General features: G+C 34.0%; 2 protein-coding genes across 6 annotated transcripts in view; both read right to left on the bottom strand.

Moving 5' to 3' along the window:
• Nucleotides 1-22398, bottom strand: part of LOC123682683 (serine-enriched protein) — a 61521-nt gene that overhangs the window by 3124 nt on the left and 35999 nt on the right. For all 5 annotated transcript variants that reach the window (XM_045621444.1, XM_045621446.1, XM_045621442.1 and 2 more), the window contains exons 4-7: nt 9291-9408; nt 6139-6296; nt 4192-4339; nt 1578-1744 (exon numbers count right to left, since the gene is read on the bottom strand). In XM_045621444.1, the coding sequence (XP_045477400.1) occupies nt 1578-1744; nt 4192-4339; nt 6139-6296; nt 9291-9408 (591 nt within the window). The remainder of the gene's footprint in view (nt 1-1577; nt 1745-4191; nt 4340-6138; nt 6297-9290; nt 9409-22398) is intronic.
• On the bottom strand, nt 11139-15425 carry LOC123682689. Its single transcript, XM_045621454.1, has 2 exons — nt 15240-15425; nt 11139-12029 (listed from the first exon to the last, which is right to left on the bottom strand). Exon 2 carries the CDS (start codon nt 11984-11986, stop codon nt 11261-11263), a length of 726 nt encoding a protein of 241 aa, XP_045477410.1. The 5' UTR covers nt 11987-12029; nt 15240-15425; the 3' UTR covers nt 11139-11260.

Raw genomic sequence — 22398 nt, 5'->3', positions numbered from 1 at the left:
TAATATATGGAATATAACACAATACAGTTTAAATTTTATTGAAACTCATTCATTTTCGCATGAAAGCCATTTCAAATGATTCAATAAAGAAAAGAAAACCAAAGGTAACAAAATGGCGAATGCGCAGGTCAAATTTCTTCCAAAGGGTTTCTCAACAAGAACTTTGTTTTAAAAATCGTCACAGCTGTGACATCTTATTTTTAATGTATCTACGATAAAAGCATGGACAATTGTTACAATCAATTCAATTTCAATCGAAAATCGCATTAAAATAATAACCGAATACAACATAATCGTCCTTCTGACTTCGCTGTTAAAAATCGACGTGCTCAATAATTGAGAATTGGGGTTATTCGAAACAACCAAAATGCGAATTATGCAACAAAATTCAAACTCCGTCAACAAGATAAATTGTTCCATTTGGGCTTATGAAAATTCAAGAAAGATTGTTGAGAAGCCTTTACACGCTGAACGTGACAGTGTGTGGTGCTCTATATTGCGTAGAGGTGATTAGGGAATTTTTTTTTTGGAAATTCAGCTGGATCGTCAATGGTATTGGAGTTTAAATATATCCCGCCAGTTGAAAAATATAAAATATTACCCATTATACGCAAAAAATAAGCAAGAAAAAGACAAGACCATTGTTTGAATGAATACTAGTAAACCAATATTTTATACAATTAAACCATCACCTCAGACAAATCTACTTCCTACGTGTAGCGGTAGATCAATACAAAAACAAAAGTAGCCTAAGGAATATTGACCACAACTACAGTACCAGGGCAAAAAAAGAAAACATGGTGCGCACTCAATATTCGTCCGAAACTATTGGGCAGAGAGGATATACCTATCTTAGCACACGAATATTTAACAATATCCCTAGGAAAATCAAAGACCCAACATCAGAAATATCATTCAGAAAACATACAAAACAGTACCTTCATGAAACAGATAGAGAAATAATAGATAATCTCATAGACACGAATAAAATTCCATATAGTACTTGTCGCTGAGAATCAAAAATCAGAATTTTAATAAGTTGTTCACAGAGTGTTAATATCATTATCATCCTATTGTCTCATTTAAGCAGTAGACATTATTAAAATAATTGTTAAATTTTATTATGTAAAAAACACTTTAGAACCACGCGCTGGCTTTTTAGCTTTACTGGTTCATTTGTTTATTTCAAAAATGATTTTTTTTGTGGAATTCATAATAATGTTATTGCTAGATTGTATATATATATATTTACATATAGATATTACTTTATGCAGAATCTACGTTGTTATTAATATTATTATTTTTGTAATATTGTGGCGGTATTCTACTTGTTATTATTGCACCTGTTGTACATGGTTTGTTGTACCTTTGTATTTGTAGAAAATCGGCAGAGATATTTGAGAATTGTGGCATTAAAATTATTCAAATATCCCAATATACCAGATCGCCGTATTATAAAATAAATTTGATCTCAAAGGATAGCGGAGGATAAATCTACATTCAATTCTACCGAATATCTTGAAAAAAGTAGACCAATAGATTTTCAATTCCTCAAACGAGAATATTATATACTGCACCTGATAGGCCAGAGCATTCATGATGATGTGGTAAGGTACCAATCCCAATGGATGCACTTCCCTCATCAACACATTGGCAGGAATTTTATGGAACTGAATGTATTCCAAGAAATTAGATATGACCTCTTTCAGGTTCGGATTGGGATTGTTGTCGCAATATTTTTTACCTGGAAAGAAACATTACGAAAATGAAAATGACAATCTACACATTTCATGTTTAGAAAATTCATAAAAACTGGTGCTTTTGCGTGTCCGCAAATATAAATAAATAACTATAATTCAGAAATTGAACTCGACCACTTGAGTCCTATTTTAAAAAGCTATATGTATATATAAAGTTTTTCCAATAAGAGGTCGTCACTTCAACAATTCAATACAAATATTAAAATTGCAGTCATAGTTCGCTAAGCAAAAGCACTTTTGGGTCGTCGTGAAGCATCTCTTCGGCCAGCAGTGGTGAAACTGATGGAAATATTTGAACTGTTGGGACAAGTTAGTGATGGGAAGAATCTTAACCGTGTGCGTCGCTCAAGAACAACTGAGAATATTGCTGCTGTAGCCCGTCTACCATAGCAGAAAACATTTTTTCGGCAAAATTCGATTTTATTATTCAACATAGTTGCCTTCGAGGGCGATATAGCGATTATAGCGATCTTCCAACTTTTCGATACTATTTTTGTAGTACGATTTGTCTTTCGCATCAAAATAGGCCTCAGTTTCGGCGATTACTTCTCAATTGGCGCTAAATTTCTTTCCAGCGAGCATTCTTTTGAGGTTTGAGAACAAGAAAAAGTCGCTGGGGGCCATATCTGGCGAATACGGTGGATGCAGAAGCAATTCGAAGCCCAATTCATGCAATTTCACAATTGCTTTCATTGATTTGTAACACGGCGCATTGTCTTGATAAAACAGCACCTTTTTTTCTTCAAATGGGACCGTTTTTTAACGATTTCATCCTTAAAACGATCCAATAACGCTATATAATAATCGCTGTTGATGGTCTGGCCCTTTTGGAGGTAATCAATGAATATTATACCTTGCCCATCCCAGAATGCCATAACCTTGCCAGCTGACTGTTGTGTTTTTCCTCGCTTTGGATTCGGTTCATCATGTGCAATCCACTCAGCTGACTGTCGATTGGACTCCGGAGTGAAATGATGGGGCCTTGTTTCATCGATTGTCATATATACTCAAAAATTCAGGTTTATTGCACTTAAACAGCTTCGAACACTGCTTAGAATCATTAACACGTTGTTGCTTCTGATCGATTGTGAGCTCGCGAGGCACCCATTTTGCACCCAGCTTTCTCATGTACAAATATTCGTGAATGATATGATGTACACGTTCAGATAATATCTTCACAATGTCTGCTATCTCGATCAACTTCACTTTACCGTCATTCGAAATTATTTTGTCAACCTTTTTGATTTTTTCGTCGGTGACAGCCCTTTTTGGGCGTCCACTGCGTTCGCCGTCTTCGGTGCTCATTTCACCACGTTTAAACTTAGCATACCAATCAATGATGGTTGATTTTCCTGGTGCAGACCACGGAAACTCTTCATCAAGCCAAGATTTTAGTTCAACTGTATTTTTTTCCTTCAAGAAGCAATATTTTATCAGCACTGGAAATTCTTTTGTTTTTATCTTTTTTCAAATAACAAAAGTAGCTACACTCACAACGCAATATCTCACAAACTAATGGTCGGACTGCTGTCATTTTGACACGTATCGTTAGAAGGTTGGTACTTACTAAAAATCATATGGATTTAATACTTGCACCGCCATCTGTGCATCAGACCGGAGACTTTTCAATTGGCCTAATAAGATCATCTTGTAGCAACATTAAGGCTTTGTTCCATTTCAAGATAGTCGTCCACGCGGACTAAATCTCGAACAGAAAATGGTAGATGCAAACTAAATTTCTACTTAGTCGAAAATATTGCGTGTTTTTTAGATATATTACACACATTATCAGAAGTATTGGTGAAGCAATCTGCGTGAAATTCTGCATCAAATTTGAAATTTTTCTACACGCAAAATTTCAACTTGGTAGAATGTAAAAGATGTTAAAAAAATATTGTGCTCAGTTGTTAATATTCTGCTTCAATCGTCTATGGTCCTTATACACTGTTGAATAACGCATTAAATTTCAAATTTTTATATTAAATCTACATTCAAAATTTCATCTCGATCAAATCTTTTGCTTTGAAATTATCAGGGAAGGAAAATTTCAAGTAATTATGCTGCTTAGTTTTTGAATTCGAGCTCCGAATCTTCCCTAAAAATTTAAGGTTTTAAAACTTGAAGTGTTTATGGACATATGGACAGACATAATTTGATTTAACCACGAATTCATCAACAGGGAGTCAAAAAAAATGATTAGCCCCCATTCAGTGGTAACGCTAAAGATCAATCCTAAATTTTTGCTGCCCCCCCCCCCCTGAAATATCTCATCAGCCAAAAAAAACTAAATGGACCTCAGAAATCTCAGCTGTCCCTAATAAAAAATTCTGGCCACTTCTTGACCCCTTCTATTCTTGAATGCTGGAGAAGCCACTGTCCAATTTAAGAAAAATGAGCGTTCTAAAAGTTATATGGATTTTTTTTTACTCACCCCACATAAGGGCCGCTTGAAATTTGGTGAACTCGTCTGCTTGTAGTTCATCTCGTGCCAATATCAAGCGTACCACATGTTGGGGTAATAATGTAAAAGAACCAAGATTCAACACCTCATTTCCATGTTCGTCTACGAACTCTAAAACCTGGAAAATGTATCAACTTATGAAAAAAAAATTCTCGATAAACCTAAAATATCAACTCGGAATAGTTCATAAAGGAATACACACAGATGATTTATACACCGAACAGATTTATAATAAAGGGTGTTTTTTTTAGAGCTATAGAACTTTAAATTGCAATAAAACAACGATGGATTATTCGATTGACATGAATTTTATTTATCCGCAAGAGAATCTTGTGGCATTACATTTTAAATATGATTTCTGGCATATGACCGACACGGCTGGCTTGGATGTAGTCCAATCTGGACGTCCAATATTCGATGACTTTTTCCAACATTTGTGGACGTATATCGGCGTATACACGGCGAATGTTGTCTTCCAAAGGGTCAAGGGTTTGTGGCTTATCCGCATAGACCAATGACTTTACATAGCCCCACAGAAAAGTCTAGCGGTGTTAAATCACAAGATCTTGGAGGCCAATTCACAGGTCCTAAACGTGAAATTAGGCGGTCACCAAACGTGTCTTTCAATAAATCGATTGTGGCAAGAGCTATGTGACATGTTGCGCCGTCTTGTTGGAACCACAGCTCCTGGACATCATGGTTGTTCAATTCAGGAATGAAAAAGTTAGAAATCATGGCTCTATACCGATCATCATAGACTGTAACGTTCTGGCCATCATCGTTTTTGAAGAAGTACGGACCAATGATTCCACCAGCCCATAAAGCGCACCAAACAGTCAGTTTTTCTGGATGTAACGGTGTTTCGACATACACTTGAGGATGAGCTTCACTCCAAATGCGGCATCTAACGAAATTTTTTTTTTGTCTACAGCAAAAAAAAAATTCACCCGAAATTGATGAAATTTCTCACGAATATACTTTTTTTTATACCTAACACGAATATGAATTCAGAATCGAAAAATATAAAAACGGTTCCTTCATAACGTCCGTCCAAATTTCTCCTTCGGTCCTCTTATCTAATTGAAAAAAACAACTGGTTGGGATATGAGGGGCAAAATTTTGAAATTGCACTGCATTCCAGATGGTAGTATGAAATTATCAAAAAGCGAAAAAAAATTTCGCTGTAATTCCTATGAATCTCTGTGGGGGAGTCGAACTCTCGACCTCTCGAGGTATAACCCAGAATGTAAATTGATGCAACAATATTAATTTTCGTTACCAACAATTGAGAGAATTTGACAGTGTATTCAGTATTGAAAAATTTGAAAATTAAATATTTATTGAACCACAGATAACAGGGATATATTTTCCGAATGAAATCTGAATTTTCTTAAGTTGAGAAAATTGCTTAAAATAAATGAAAAACTACCACTATATTTACATATTCGGATTCAGAATAGATTGGGCATTCAGAAAATACGGAAAAATATTATGAAGTATATTTTGCAAGGAGAAATTTTCTGTTTTCTAGAAGACCGGAAATTCAAATGGAGAAACAATTGGTGAGAAATTGTCCCTAGACCTGCTTATTTTGAAAAACAGTCAAATTTGCAATTTTTTTTTTTTTGGAAAAATGGTTTTTCCTCAATAACTTTCCATACCTTGGTTCGATTGTTTTTCCGATAACATATTTGGATAGTCCGCGAAAAATACTATCATAGTGTGGAGTCACTTTTCAATATCGCTCAAATGATAAGCCACAAAATTCAGTGACCCGCTTCGGGAAACACCCTGGCAGAATTAACGAATTTTCCACAGAATCAGAGAAATTATTGAAGCTGATAGTTTATGGTAAAATATTGAATTAGAGTAGTTTAGATTATGTTTTTCTGATGATTGATTCCGAAGGTTTCTTACCTTTTGTACCAGAGTTTTCGTGCACTTGTACTGTATGTATCGTTCAGCTGATGCCAGAAGAGCACATACAGTATCCACATTAATGCAACACTGTACAAATCCAGCACATGCTCTTCGAAGCTCGTCTAGTCCATAATAATCGGCAGCATTCATAACACCTGAAAAATCGTATGACCATTAATAATCCACTAAAAAAATTTTAATTCTTCATTAGTATTATTATACAGGGTGGCCATTTGAAAACGAAACAGACGAGATTACAGACGAAATAAAGTTTTTCGATAGAAATGCTCGGACAGGTCGATTTCTGTTTCGAGGGGGACAACTTAAGATGTAGGTTACGGACGCATAGCGCTTCAACCCTTGCTGCTACAACCCCCACCCCCAATTTTTAAATAGGGAAGATGGGGTGAGTGATACCTCAATTTAAAGGTATTTTTATACTGATTTCAGCACAGTAATTGTTTTTTCATTTTATGCATTAGTTCTCGAAATATTCATGCGTTAGTTAGTTAGGAAGGAAGCCACAGTCATGGTTGTTTTGAAGCTCAAAATGTCGATTACTACAAGTGCCATGAAAACACCACTTCATTTTCAAATACTTAGTTAAGAATATTTCGAGAACTAATGCATAAAATGAAAAAACAATTACTGTGCTGAAATCAGTATAAAAATACCTTTCAAATGAGGTATCACTCACCCCATCTTCCCTATTCAAAATTTGGGGGTGAGGGTTGTAGTAGCAAGGGTTGAAGCGCTATGCGTCCGTAACCTTCATCTTAAGTTGTCCCCCTCGAAACAGAAATCGACCTGTCCGAGCATTTCTATCGAAAAACTTTATTTCGTCTGTAATCTCGTCTGTTTCGTTTTCAAATGGCCACCCTGTATAAATGTATAAGAGTCGAAGAAAGCATTCAAAAATCAAATCAGGATTCTACACGCCTATGGCTCGCACACACAATCGGCTAGCTCGATTGTCATTGGTGACACTAAACTTCCATCTCTATTGTATTCGGGATCGAGCACAAATATTTACCTTTTATATCTTCTAACTATAATCTAAGGTTTGTTCACTCCTCACAACCCTTCAAAATATTTAAGGCAATTTAAATATATTCAGGACAGCACTCGTATTATTGGGTCTTTTCATTCAGATGAAATCTATATTTTTTAAAGGTTTCAGAGGAATGTTGTTATTGCCATGAAAAAATAACTATTTCAGTTCAAAGTTTATTTTGAAACGCACACTTTTTGAAAAGAGTAAGAAACGAAAGGAAACATATTTTATGCAACTTTTTCAAAATACGGTCCTGTTTTCATTTCTGCCGTGATCATATTTGATGTCATTTTAACGTTTACGTTAAAAACATCCTCCGAACATTTTAAAGGGGGGCTATGAGAAATATTTTTATTGGAAATTTTGGTATTGGATTATTTTGTTCATGAAGTTAAGCCCATCGTAGTGGAAAAAAAATGTACCGAGCTACTGCTGCACATTACACCAATAAATTGTCTATTTTATAGTGATTTCAAAGAGGTATCACACAAGTCATTTGTTATTCAAAGAAAAAAGATATGGCGGTTTTTATCCAAATGGGTACGTTTCTGACAAAATCAAGTTTGTCAATTCTGTTAAGAAATCTTCGATATTGCATTACTTAGTGAACAATGGCAATGGTTTACGTGCGAAAATATTACTCGCATAATTATTCACCTCAACGAAATTCAATTTTGCCGGCAAATTTTGTGAACACATCATGCAGATCCAGATTTTTTCAATAAGATCATTTGGAGCGAAGAGTCTCCCTGTACCAAGGATGGGTACATGAAGACCTAAATTCTCTGGACTTTTAATATTAGGGCTGTCTAAAAGACAAAGTATACGCAACACCCATACGTGATGAAGCCGAATTGCGAATGCGTTCTCTCAATTCGGCTTCATCACACATGGGTGTTGAGTATACTTTGTCTTTAAGGCAGCCCCAATAATAAAAGTCCATAGGATTCAGGTCAGGTGAACGGGGAGGCCACAAAATTTCACCTTCTCTTCCAATCCACCGGTGGGGATAAGTTCTTTTTAAATGAGCGGAAACTTCGAGTCCGTAAAGTGTTGGGCATCCATCATGTTGAAACCACAGACTACGTCGCAGCTCCAGTGGCACATCTTCCAATAAAATGGGCAGCTGGTTGGTTGAAAATTCCAAATAATTGTTTGCGTTCAGTGATAGCGGCAGTTCGATCGGGCCCAAAATTGCACCATTAAATATTCCAGTCCATAAATTGATCTTGAATCGATATTGTGATCTATATTCTCTCACCTAGTGTGGATTTATGATATTCCAGCCATGCAAATTGTGGAGATTCATGTACCCATCCTTGGTAGGGGAAGACTCGTCGCTCCTAATGATCTTATTAAAAAAATCTGGATCTGCATGATGTTTTCGCAAAATTTGCCGGCAAAATTGAATTTCGTTGAGGTGAATAATTATGCGAGTAATATTTTCGCACGTAAAAAATTGCCATTGTTCACTAAGTAATGCAATATCGAAGATTTCTTAACAGAATTGACAAACTTGATTTTGTCAGAAACGTACCCATTTGGATAAAAACAGCCATATCTTTTTTCTTTGAATAACAAATGACTTGTGTGATACCTCTTTGAAATCACTATAAAATAGACAATTTATTGGTGTAATGTGCAGCAGTAGCTCGGTACATTTTTTTTCCACTACGATGGGCTAAACTTCATGAACAAAATAATCCAATACCAAAATTTCCAATAAAAATATTTCCCATAGCCCCCCTTTAGAATGTTCGGAGGATGTTTTTAACGTAAACGTTAAAATCATTCTACAGCAATGTTTCACTGAAAAAATTAACCAAAAAGATGTAGAATTGTACCAACCGTAAGGAAAAAACTATTGAAAGGGGCAAAAAATCATTATTTTCAAAAAAAAAATATATCTCGAAGACGGTAAGACTTTTATAATGGGAATTTTGTCATAGCAGGTGGGTTATCCTTTGATCTATATTTTCCCTCGGTTTGACGTGGTCTTTACGGGACATCCTGTATATTGTATATTGAGTAGGTTACCTTGAAGAACTTACATATCTATAAAACTATACTACTTATAGTTATCTTCTCAACTTACCTAGTAAAGTTCTAGGTTGAAGAGTAACACAGCCAGTATGTATATATTCTATTAGCTGACGGAACACATCTGGTTCAAATTCTTCTATAATGAGTGTTTGATGTTGCTGGCTTGTAGGCTGCAAGAATATTTTAACTAGAGAAAAATTGATATTCTCTCTTCTTGCTCGTCATCTCAAATTGTACAGGTGCATTTCAATTCAATCAAACTATTACTAAACTATGAACAACTTAGTGGTGGAGGAAATGAAGTGTTGAGAGAAGTTGAAAAAATAGTAAGAGTTTTTATATTATATATACATACAATTTCCTACAATTCCAAGAGAGCCATTTCAGCTTTGAATATAAATCTATCGAATGACTTATGTTTTCTATATTGCAATTTAGCCATTACACAACAATAAATAGGAAGATATAATATGATAAATTACTCAACAAGAAAAACCAAAGATTCCATTCCTTCTCTACAGTATGTTTCAACAAAACTATGGTGTTCTTCTCGATTAGAAATATGTAATGACTGTTAGGAAAAAAGATCGAGTTTAATGTGACTCAAAAAGGAAAAAATCCGAAATTTCTTGTCATCATCTAGCTCCCAAAGGTTTTCTTCAATATTAAAGCAGTAGAGTATCATATACCTATAATGTATTGGTATTTGAAATATTGTAAGCAGACAAATTGAAATAGAAATAGAAAATTAATAAAACTTGGGCTGTTTTGGATAGTTTTATGGAAAAACCGGTTCCATAGAATGTGATAGTTCTGATGAGATAGTTGAGGTTTGCTGTGGAGTATACAGGGTGACCCATTTCATAATATACAGAGTGGCCACTTTTTTAATGAGATTGTATGGGTAACTTCAAAACCATAAGAGTTAGAAGGTCGGTCAAATGAAGAAAAAGATGCATAGAAGCAATGTCAAGCAGTTCAAACAAATCGAGATTATAAGGGACGGTTATTGAGATATCATTAGAAAAGTAAATTCTGTCATTTTGAAATTTCTTTTTTTCCCACCTTAATTCAAATATTATCAAAAAATGTTACAGGAATTTTTTCATTCGACAGTAAATAATCCTTAATTTGACGTAATCAGATTTCGTATCCAACGTTTCGTACTCTCTGGGCCACCCTCAACCTCATTTTTTTCAATACTTACCTGTATATTGTAGGACACTTTTCGAAATAACTCTTAACGCTGAATTCAACGATATATCATACAATGTCATTCAAAGTTGATTTTCAGGTGATTTTAATCCTCATCGAAATGTACTGGTGTGTATGTAAGAAAAAATAAGTCTATCAACGATATCAATGTTCTGACCCAAATTCAATTGAACCCAGAAAACAATCGAGAACTGTGATCAGTGAATGGAATTTTTTAAAAACTGCTGTGTATAAAATAGTCAATACGCGACTACAATAATTTTAAATTTGAATACCAAGCCTTGCAAAAATTATATCGTAATGATCTCAAAATAAAGTTCAATTCTGTAATTTGTTTCAACGGAACAAATGACAAATACAACAATAGTGATACCTCGCGAGAAGATTGAGAATGTTTTGGAAGGTACTCAAGGAGACCAAACAAGCAAATGTATAAGAAGTATGGGTTCCAGAACAGTAAAGTGCATTTCACAAAATGGTGGACATTTCGAACACTTACTTCATTAATTTTCATTTACTTTCGAATAATCATTTGATTTTTCTTTCATCAAAAGATACTTTCTGTTAGCTTTATATATTTTTCTCAACTCAATAATATAATAAAGACTAATAAAATAAAAGGTTTTATTCTCAACTAAATAATCTCAACTACACAACTACACAACTCTTCAACAACTTTTCGAACATTAGAATATCCTAACCTCACTTCTCGACCATCGATTAATATTACATAACACAAAAATAAATTATTCTTTCTTATTAGAATTTCTATATAACACTCGGCCTATCCTGACGTTAATAAAAAATTTATTGAATAGAATAATCTTGCAAATATTTCGGTGGTCTTCTTCTTCTAACTTCTCGTCCTCTGTGTACGTCATCATTTGGTTCTTGGTCTTCATCTTGGTTTACTTTCTTGTTCTCTTCTGGGTCTTCTTTCTTCTTCCTTGGTTCTTGTTCGCTCTCTACGTCTTCTTCATCGTAGCATACATCTTCATCGCAGTCGTAGTTTTTCCATAATTTAAGCTGACTCACATGTGCTGTAGTTCTCGACTGGTCTTGTTTGTCTTCTAAGTTTGTCACTCTATAGGTATCTGATGGTAATACTTGGGTAATCACTAGAGGTCCTTTGAATCTTCTTTGTAATTTCGTAGATTCTCCTGTACTGGCTCGATTTGCTTTCATATAAACAATATCTCCAACTTGGTATTTTATACCTGCATGTCTATGTTTGTCGTATCTGCCTTTGGTCTTGTTTTGTTCATTCCTAATCTTCTCTTGAATTTCTTCTTGGATTTCTTGCGGTGGTCTATAATGTTCATTTTCTTCTGTCAATGTTCTCATAAGTCCATCATTGAATCTAGGTAAGTATCCATATAATGCTTCAAAGGGAGTTTTATTTGTGGTCTTATTAACTGAAGTATTCATCTGTTTCTCGATTTTCTTAACCACTTGGTCCCAATCTCTACCTTCATTGTCTTCAACATTCATCTGTAACATAGGAATTAAAGAATTATTAACTCGTTCTACCATACCGTTCGCTTGTGGGTGCCTGCTGGAGTTCAAGGTGTGTCTTATGCCATGATTGTTACAAAATTCTTCAAATTTCTTGGATGTAAAGCAAGTTCCTCTATCCGTTATCAGTCTAATTGGTGCACCGAACTTATCAATGAACTTTCCAAGTCTTGTTATCGTAGTTGTTGTATTAACGTTTTTAGCAATCTCCAATTGTACATATTTTGTCAAGTTATCGATTATAACTAAAATATATTTGTTTCCTTTACTGCTGGTCACAAAGGGTCCCAAATAGTCACAATGTACCACTTCAAATGGTCTCTTCCCGGGGGGTATTGGATTCAAGTAACCTTCCTGTTTTCCTACTTTATGTTTGGCTAAAATACATTCTAGACACATTCTCAAATGATTTGATACATACTTTCTCATTCCTGGGAAATAATAGTATCTCTGTATCTTTTCTAAAGTTCTGTCTAATCCTCCATGTCCATCTAAGTCGTGATACTTGATTAATATTGATTTTCTCATTGTCGCTGGTACAACATATAAGTGATTTTCTTCATCGTGTTTCTTCGCAATCTTGTATAGTATCTTATTCTTCAAAATGTAGCTTTCAACTTCACCATTTTCTGCTTTGGTTCTTTCATTAGAATTGATTTTACCTCTGTAAAACTTTTCTCCTGTTCCTCGTTCCAATGAAATCTGCTTTCCTTCTTCAATAATCTGCTCAATGGTTCGACTATCAAGGCAAATTTTGGAATGAATCTCCTAAAAAATCCAACAAGTCCTAAAAATCTTTTAATTTCGTGGTTATTACAAGGTCTGGGGTAATTAAAAATTGCTTCCAGCTTTCTTGGTCCTGGCTGTAATCCTCTGGAAGATATAACAAACCCTAGATAATTAATCTCATTCTTTCCAAATTCACATTTCGGTAATTTTAAAGTTAATTTTGCTCCTTTCAACAGTTTCAACACTAATTCTAATCTGTCCATCAGTTCTGTCCAATTATCTGCAGGAATTAAGATATCATCCAAATAAAATATTACTAATTTGTTCTGATAAGGTCCAAATATTGAATGCATAAGTTTGGCAAAATAAAATGGAGCGTTCATCAAACCAAACATAGCTCTGGTAAACTGACCGGTTTCATCTGGGGTAATGAATGCTGTTTTGTGCTGGGCTTTTTCTGCTAGAGGTATCTGTAAATATCCATGGGCAAGATCTAGTGTTACAAACAGCTTGGCTCCTACTAAAACTTCAGAAATCTCATCAAAATTTGGTATAGGAAAATTAATTCTTTCTGTCTGACAGTTCAATCTTCTATAATCTACAACTAGTCTGTGCTCACCTGTTTTCTTCTTGACTAATAGTACTGGTGAAGCATATGGGGAATTCGTTTCAGTTACAATGCCAGCTTCCTTCCATTCTCCAACAATTTCTCTGATTTTCTCTCGTTCTTCTTGAGTTGTCTTATATGGTTTGCACATAACAGGTCTACTTTCTGGTTTTTCTTCAATATCCATTTCGATCAGGTCCGTTTTTCCGATTTCATGTATGTTCTTAGCTATCACATCTCTATGCCGATTTAAAATATTCCACAGCTCAGTTTTCTGCTCATGCGTCACCTCCGATCCTACTACAATTTCGTCCATAGTCACTTCTTCGTTGTTCCTAGTCTCTACAGGTTCTACAGTCTCGATGTTCATGATCTTCTCGAATTCTTTCTCATTACCAACCTTCTCTTCAACATCACTCTTGTTCATGATAGGTAGAATGTAGTCCTCGTTCTCCATATGTGCATTAATGAAATTAATACTTCTCTGAGGAAATCTGGTATTTTCTGCAATTTTAATTTCTTTAGTCTGATTTTGCTCCTGGTTGATAAATATATCCTGGAGATGATCTTTATATGCAAAATTAAATTTGTCATCAATCTTATAATAAATGATATGGCTCAATTCGGTGAAATTTCTACCTATTATTACATCTATAGGCTGTACATCATCTGGTACTATCCTGAACAATACATTATCTGCTTTTACTCCATCAATCTCTACTGACTCTACTATTATTCCACATGATTTAACAATACTTTGTGTCTCATTGCCAAATCCTTTTAATTCACAATCTTGAATCATTATTCTAAATTTTCCTTTTATGGCAGCTGTAGCTTTAATGGTACAGTCTGAACTACCACAATCTATCATTGACATATACTCTTCGTTACTAATTTTAACTTTCTTTATGTATTTGTTGCAAGGACTCACAGAACCTAAAATTTTAATTTCTGGTTTCTCAAAATTCCTGGGTTTTTTACAATATTTTGGTGTATGACCTACTTCATTGCATCTTAAACATTTGATTTCTCTTTTGGGTTTTGTACAATTATAAGAAAAGTGTCCCATTTCTGAACAATTATAACATTTTACTTCCTTCGATTTCATTCTTGGTTTGCTTTCCGTTTCAACCTTTGGTTTTGTTACTACATCATTTTGGGTTTTCTCTTTAAATTCGAATTTTGGTCTTTTCTCTCTAGCTTTTTCTATTCTAGCACTAACTATACGATTGTAATTGATGATATCACCTAATAATTCATCTTCATCTACATGATTTTGGCTCATCAAAAATTGGCTCAACTCTTTCGATAACAATCCTATAATGACTTGCTCTTTAATTTCGTCAAAATCTAAATTCAATTGTTTACATAAAGAAACTTTCTCATGAAAATAAACATTAATACTTTCTCTATGTAGCTGTACTCGTTTTTGCATTTCGTTCCATTTTTCTGTTTTAGACTTGATGAATAAAAATGTCTTTTTGAAACTTCTACTGAATTCAGTCCAATTTCTAATAGATTCGACCCTACCTTCATACCAATACTTAGCTGCTCCAATAAGATGACTTCTGGCTGTCTCAAATATGAATTCTTCAGGCCATTTATGAAGTGTTGCAGTCGTCTCTAATTTGGTTATCCACACCTGTGCTTGATGAGGTCCATCTTCACCGTTGAAATTCTCGATAGTTTTACTCAGATCAGGCATGACATGGTAATTTTGTGGAGTACTTCTATTCAAATTCTGCTGTTGCATCATCGTGTTCATCAACATGGTATTCTGATTAATCAAAGTCATAATAGCACTCATTAAATCTGGTTTGGATGACTGGGGTTGATCATCATTCATATTTTCGTTTGTTGATCGTTCTTCATTAAAGTTTCTTTGGAAATTTTCAAAATCCTCTTCTCTTACCACAACGTGTTCTTCATTCTGAGATGCCATGTTCTTCAGTTTTCTCAATGTATCTTCTTCACAGTTTCACAATCGGTTTTCTCACGCAGATATTTTTCGATATATCCCACTTCTGATTTGTTAGCTTTATATATTTTTCTCAACTCAATAATATAATAAAGACTAATAAAATAAAAGGTTTTATTCTCAACTAAATAATCTCAACTACACAACTACACAACTCTTCAACAACTTTTCGAACATTAGAATATCCTAACCTCACTTCTCGACCATCGATTAATATTACATAACACAAAAATAAATTATTCTTTCTTATTAGAATTTCTATATAACATTTCGTTTAATTATTATGAATTGAAATATTTAAATAATCATTACTGGTTTCTTGCTTTGATTCTAATATGTTCCATTCAGTTCAAGATGGGTAAGTTGATTTTCTTAGCGAAATGTATTGCATATTGCATGTTGTTAATTAAACTAAAGGTAATACAGATCCGACCCAAAAAAAATTGGATAAGGGTCCAAATCACCTGAAAATCTACTTTGAATGATATTGTATGACATATCGTTGAATTCAGCGTTAAAAGTTATTTCGAAAAATGTCATAAAATTTGTAACATTTTTTGATGATATTTGAATTAAGGTGGGAAAAAAAGAAAAATCAAAATGACATAAATTACTTTTCTCATGATATCTCAATAACCGTCCCTGATAATCTCGATTTGTTTGAACTGCTTGATAATGCTTCTATGCATGCAACTTTTTCTCCATTTGACCGACCTTCTAACTCCACCTAACTAAGTGGCCACCCTGTATACTAAAATAACTCCTTGAAAAGAGCCTGGTGCTAACATTGTTTCAACTGGAAGTCTTCAGAGTAACATCGAATACATATATTCAATGTAACCTGAAGGAGTGATTCGGATTCACTTCTAATCTAACCAACTTTTTTAAGCAGCAGCGTCTAAAGTAAAGATAGCAATGATGATTGCCAACCTTTGTCTCGGAGATGGCAATTGAAGAAGAAGCCTCTGCGAAATTTGGTGCTGATAGTAGCGTAATCAGAAGCATAAAAAATTCAAGAAGAATATCGAAAAAGCAACGAGGAAAGCTTTGATGTGAACTCAGAAGCTACTCAGTGGTAGTTCATTCATTCGCTAATTGCATCTTTTGAAAACCCACATCTACCTATATACAGTTCAGAGGTCTGCCTCCAAGGGTGCAATTGGACTATGAATGGCGAGCGCTCAAAAGTTTCCTATTATCCTAAGTTTCGATATTATGCTTGAATTATACTGCGTAAGTCTTTGCCTTGTACATATATTTCAACCGAAAATTCCTGAGTTCAAAGGAAACACTTTTTTCCCTTACCATTTTTCCGGTTGAAAAAATACAACAAAATTCCATCGAAATCCGATCAACTCCAAAATGCCTGCTATACTAAGTGAGAAAAAATGGAATCAGAAAAAATAGTAAAGGAAAAAAATGCTTTTTTTGACTTCAGGAAATATATGTACGATTCAAAGACTCACACTGTATATAGTGATGATGCTATAAAACGAAGATTTGCAAGAAGCTTCAAATTGTTATTCTAAATTACAATAAAAATTTCAACTGGATCGAAACTGTAGGCACATATTAAGTTTTTTACGATATTCTTTTGTATGGTCCTGATGCCGCTATACACATGAAGCTTGAAATTGTTAGTTAATATCAAAACCTAGAATCTCAACTACATCGGTTGTGTGATCACGGGAATATTAAGTACTGAATTTTTTTATAATCTTCTTAAATTTTCTAGCTACGAAATTAAAAGATGAACTTTTGGATAACGCTCAAAATTGTGAATGTCATGTTTTCATCTCGATCGAATCAGCTGTCATCAGTATCAAACTTTATATTATTTGAGACCATTTCTATCTCAAAATTTGAAAATTACAGAAATTGTAAAAAAAAATGATCACTACAGAAAAAGAGTGCTCAACAATAATGTTGAAAAAATTCAATTAATTTGTATGATTCCGGAAAAGGCGTTGAAATATGTTTGGACGAATAACATATTATTGTGATTCATTGACCAATTTTATTAATCTTGACGTAATAGTTTCTAGTTGTTATTGATATTATAGCATATATTTATAAGAAACACTCTGAAGATAGCAAATGTTTTGTGATTAAAATGAAGAAAAATGATGTTTGTTGAAGAATATTCAAAGCTTTCCATATGAAGGGTGGTCCAGATTTTAGTTCAATAACTTAAACGTCGGATAGAACACCTTTTTTTCATGGAGAAGTTCATATAAACATATATTCTAATTTCTAACAAGCTTCGTTTTTGAGATACAGGGCGTTGAAGTTAAAAAAAATCAGTTTTTCACTTACAACTCTAATATTCTGATTATATAAGTTAATGGGATAAATTAGTTTCAACAAATAACTCTAATATTATAACATTAATTGTTTTAATGTACCTTATGTTTCGAATTAGGTGAATGTCTCTTGCCAAAATTATGCAATGTCGTAGATATAGGGGTGCGATGATCCCTCTCCTATTGAAAATCCACTGAAAGTGTTAACGCTTACTTTATTCGAAACATAGTATTATAAAGACTTCAATACCTAAAAATCAAAACTAGAATATAATAATACAAGAATTATAAGTAAAAAACTGGATCTCGAAAACGAAGCTTGTTAGGATATATATGTTAATATGAACTTTTTTTCATGAAAATAGTATGTTCTATCCGATGCCACAGTTATTGAACTAAAATCTGGACCATCCTGTATATTCCTAAAAAGGTGCAGCAGAGTATAATATATGAAAAGCATGCAGGGTAAAAATGTTCTTAACGTATAATCAAACCTTCTACCATGAATGTAATAATAAAACTCCATACAGATAGATGTAAAAGAATGAGAGATGCATTGAACAGATTCCCAGAACCTTCTTGTATTCTGTTCTTCACAAAGTAAGAAGGTAGCCTGGAAATTTGTTGAATGCCCGATTTGGATGATGTGAAATTTGGAAATATTTTTTATACCATCTAAATTTTTATCATTTACTCATTCGAGTTAAAATATTTCCATTAGAAATTTCATTCTTAATAGTGATTTTTTGAGAAAAATCTTAACAAGCAGTAGATACACAAGAAGAATTGATGTTTATCGCAGTGTTAATTACCTCTTGTATTGGAGTCAACTGCTGGGTGAACCCTGATCTCTAAAGGGGAATATAATTGGTCAATATGTAGGTACTTTGTATTAAAGTAATCTACTGACTGAAATCACGTTTATAACAGGTAATTATTTATAGTAAATTTTCTCGCACGAATTGGCTTGTAAGGAAAAATTAACTATATTTCTTTACACCCATTACAGATACATATGAAACTTTGTTTCATATCGAAGTTAACCAAATTTGGCTTCGTTGAAAGAAGAGGAGGTGCTGAATAGTTCCTAAAAATCCTTGAATTTTTGAAAGTGTCAGAATTCAGAAGAGAGTATGATAACTTTTTTTGTCTTCTAATTCTTTAGGGGACAGTAGTGTCAAACCCAGAGGAAATGAATATTTCAACATGATTTGTTGGTTATGTGATAGTCTCACACCAAATGTCAAACGACGAAATTTGCAAGGGATTTAACTTCAAGCCCCAAAAAGGAACTATACTAGTGGGTGTGACACTATGGTTCCTAATCCTCTGCTCCTAAAAATCATTTCTTCAAAATAAGTAATTTTTGATCCTATAGACAATACTATGATATATTCTTCCGAAAAGCTAAGATTTACTGATTTTCCAGTCAACATATGTTTTTCACAGGAAAATTATGGGGTAGTTTTAATTTCTTCGATAATATATATTTTTTGGGGTGCTGAACCCGAATCCGAAATTTTCCACCAAAATTTCGTGACGGAACATGAAAAATTTCATTTTTTGGCGTTTTTTTGCATAAAACTAGGAAAATATCAATTTTTCGTGGATGACCTTTCATGCGAAAGTAAAGTATATAAAATTCATTACAAATTTCTTTTTTTTTGTCCGATCAACCGTTCTGGCTGAAAAGATAGTTGAAAATTGACTTATTTTATCTGTCTCTACAAAAACCCATTTTTTAGGGTTGTTTTGATTTCTTCGATATTATATGTTTTTTGGGGTGCTGAATCACCACCGTGACACCAAAAATTCGTGACGGACATTGAAAAAATGCAAAAAAAATGTTGAACAAATTAATTTTTTGGACGTTATATATACAGGGTGTTTCAAGTTCGACGGCCTATTAGACGTTTCTGGAGAATGGGGCCGATTTTAAATCTGAAAATTCGGAATATGACATTGTTCATGATGCCCTATTCAGCAAAAAAAAAATCCGTTCCAGTCTATTTTGTTCCGCAATATGTGCCGGAATGAACTGATTTACCACATAATTAGAGAAAAAAATATCCAGAATTTTGTCATTCGAATATCGGAAAATCAATTCGTGAAATCAAATTAGTGTAGCTTTGATAATGAAAACACCTATTACATGTAAAGTAATTAGATATTTATTTATATTTCTATGATCATAGAGTATTATTGCTAGTCTGCCTGGAAACAGATCGAATGAAATTGACCCTACGTACAACATAAATTCATAAAATCTCGAATAACTCTTGAATTATTGAATTTTAGAGCATAATTATGTTTGGACACTACCCTTATTTTTCACCGTAGAATCCAACGAAATAACAAAAAAATAGGGTTCTAATTTGAAAATCGGAAGTTATGATCAAATTTTGTTCACAATTTTTGGCACAATATTTGAAACACTCTGTGAATATATTTCTCAAATTCGAGATATGCACGATATTCCAACATCATTCTAGTTTGAGAAAGTGAATTGAGTATAGGCATAGGATATTCACAGTAAAAATAATTCACGTAATTGTGACTAAGGACATTCTCTCTTTTTTTCGGTTTTTCCTTAATATTTTGAAAACTATAAGGACTAACGCAATAATTTAAGGAAAGAGTAATTGAAAATGGAAATCTTGATAATATCTAAGACATAAAATGAAAAAAAATTTTTTTTTGAAAAACTTTTTTTTAATTCTTGTATAACCGGAAGTGCCGGAACTTCGAAAATATTTTAGCTGAATAAGGCATCATGAACAATGCCATATTCCGAATTTTCAGATTTCAAATCGGCCCCCTTCTCCAGAAAAGTCTAATAGGCCCTCGAACTTGAAACACCCTGTATATATTCTTTTGAGATAGATCAATATAAAAATTATCAACTTCAAATAACAAAGCATGTGTAGATGTAATTTCAGTATTAGCAGAGGAAAAGTAAACGGGGCATCATACATTTAAACGTATGATACAAAAGAACAGATTAAAACCTCAGCAAAAACTCTGTCTCCCCGTATCGGTGTAGTGACTGGTTTGTGTGAACGTTTACAGAATAAACTGACATATTTATATTGAAGGACTTACTCTTCAACCAAAACAAAATTTTCTCCATCCTCTCTCTTCACCAACGGTTGACGACCATGGGTGCCCGCAGAAATTTTTCTCAGGGGGGGCAAAATGAAAATTATTGAAAAACGATAAGGCGTCCATGATTGTCATTGAAAACAAGAAAATTGTTGTGAATCCATTACTTTTCGTTTTCCTTGCCCTTTGGTTTGAGAAGGTTATAGTGAGGGTGTTGTGCTGAAACATGAGGCGATCAAAATCTCAGGGGGGGCCACGGCCCACCCCTCCCCCCCCCGCGGGCGCCCATGTTGACGACTTTATAATTGGATCCTCAAACAAAACAAAAAAGAGAACCAGAAAGGAGTACTAAATATTAGTTTCCATTATATTGATTTGAAGTTAGCGACTCATTCTGAAAAAGAATCTGAAACTGATAGCTTGGAAACCACCATGAAATTTATAAATTGGACAATTATTTACCAAGTGGTCAATGGTTTCTTCTAAACCACACCCAGAATGTCATTTGAAGAGTGTACTATTACAACGACCATGACCAGTCCTAAGGCGCAAAAGACATCAAATTTTCCTAGGAAGATTGAAACCTAGAACTTTTTCTGAAGGATCAACGATATGACTTTTGTTGAAGACAAATTTCTTTGTCGCTTTCATTAGATTGAAGGAAGGTATTAATCCATTAAGGTTTGCGTGACTTTAATCTAGCAGTTCTAGAATCTGGGAGGTAGGATACAATTGGAAATAAGTTCGGGTAGAAATGAAATTTATCCCAAGATTTCTTGAGTGCAACCTGTCTGCGAATATGAGGTGGAACTATATGTGATAGCACCGGTAACCAATGTAAGTAAAGGTCTAGATCTAATAGTTCCACTAATAATTCTCATAGAAGCGTTAAGCTGTGCATCAATTTTATGAACATGAGCACTTTTGAACCAAACAGAACAACAGTATTCAGCAGCAGAAAAAACCAAGGCCAAGGCTGCCGAACGAAGAGTGCTGGCATCAGCGCCTTATAAAGATCCTGCTAATTTTTGGAGGATATTATTCCTCGGCGTTTCTTGCCTATAACTCAGAAAATATCAATTTTTCGCGAATTCCATACAAAAGTAAATAAAATTACAAATTTCATTCATTAAGGTTTTTTGTCCGATAAAACGTTCTGGCTCAAACGATAGTTGAAAATTGACTGATTTCAACTTCAACTCAATAATATCTTCTTCCAATACAATCCAGATGGGTTTAAACTATAAATCCATCATTAGTTTAGTTCAGTAGTTTAGAAAGAAGCATTTTCAAAATCACAATCATATTAAAATTTAGTTTATTTCTTTATATTGTTTCAATGAATATATTAAGGAAATGATACCGTTCAAGTATTCATACAATAGAGTATCTACTCAAATTCAAATTTTTGGATAAGAAAAGATCATCCAAAAAAATTGTTATTTTCCGAATTATCTTTCTGGCAACATACGAATCCCGTTGCGAAAAAATTCGACCGGTTTGGCCTCTATCCAGTCATCCACCCATTTTTTGGCTTCCTCGTAGGAATGGAAGTGCTGGTCAGCCAGGCCATGCGTCATCGATCTGAAGAGATGGTAATCAGACGGAGCAATGTCTGGACTATACGGCGGGTGGGGTAGGACTTCCCATTTGAGCGTTTCTAAGTATGTTTTCACCGGCTGTGCAACATGTGGGCGAGCATTGTCATGTT

This window comes from Harmonia axyridis, chromosome 6 (genome assembly GCF_914767665.1).
Source record: "Harmonia axyridis chromosome 6, icHarAxyr1.1, whole genome shotgun sequence".
Classification (NCBI taxonomy): Eukaryota; Metazoa; Arthropoda; class Insecta; order Coleoptera; family Coccinellidae; genus Harmonia; species Harmonia axyridis.
This window is presented reverse-complemented; position numbering and strand designations above follow the sequence as displayed.

Bases quoted from the DNA above. Each gene is read 5' to 3' on its own strand.
- LOC123682689 (XM_045621454.1), bottom strand. From the start codon at position 11,986: ATGGTAGAACGAGTTAATAATTCTTTAATTCCTATGTTACAGATGAAT.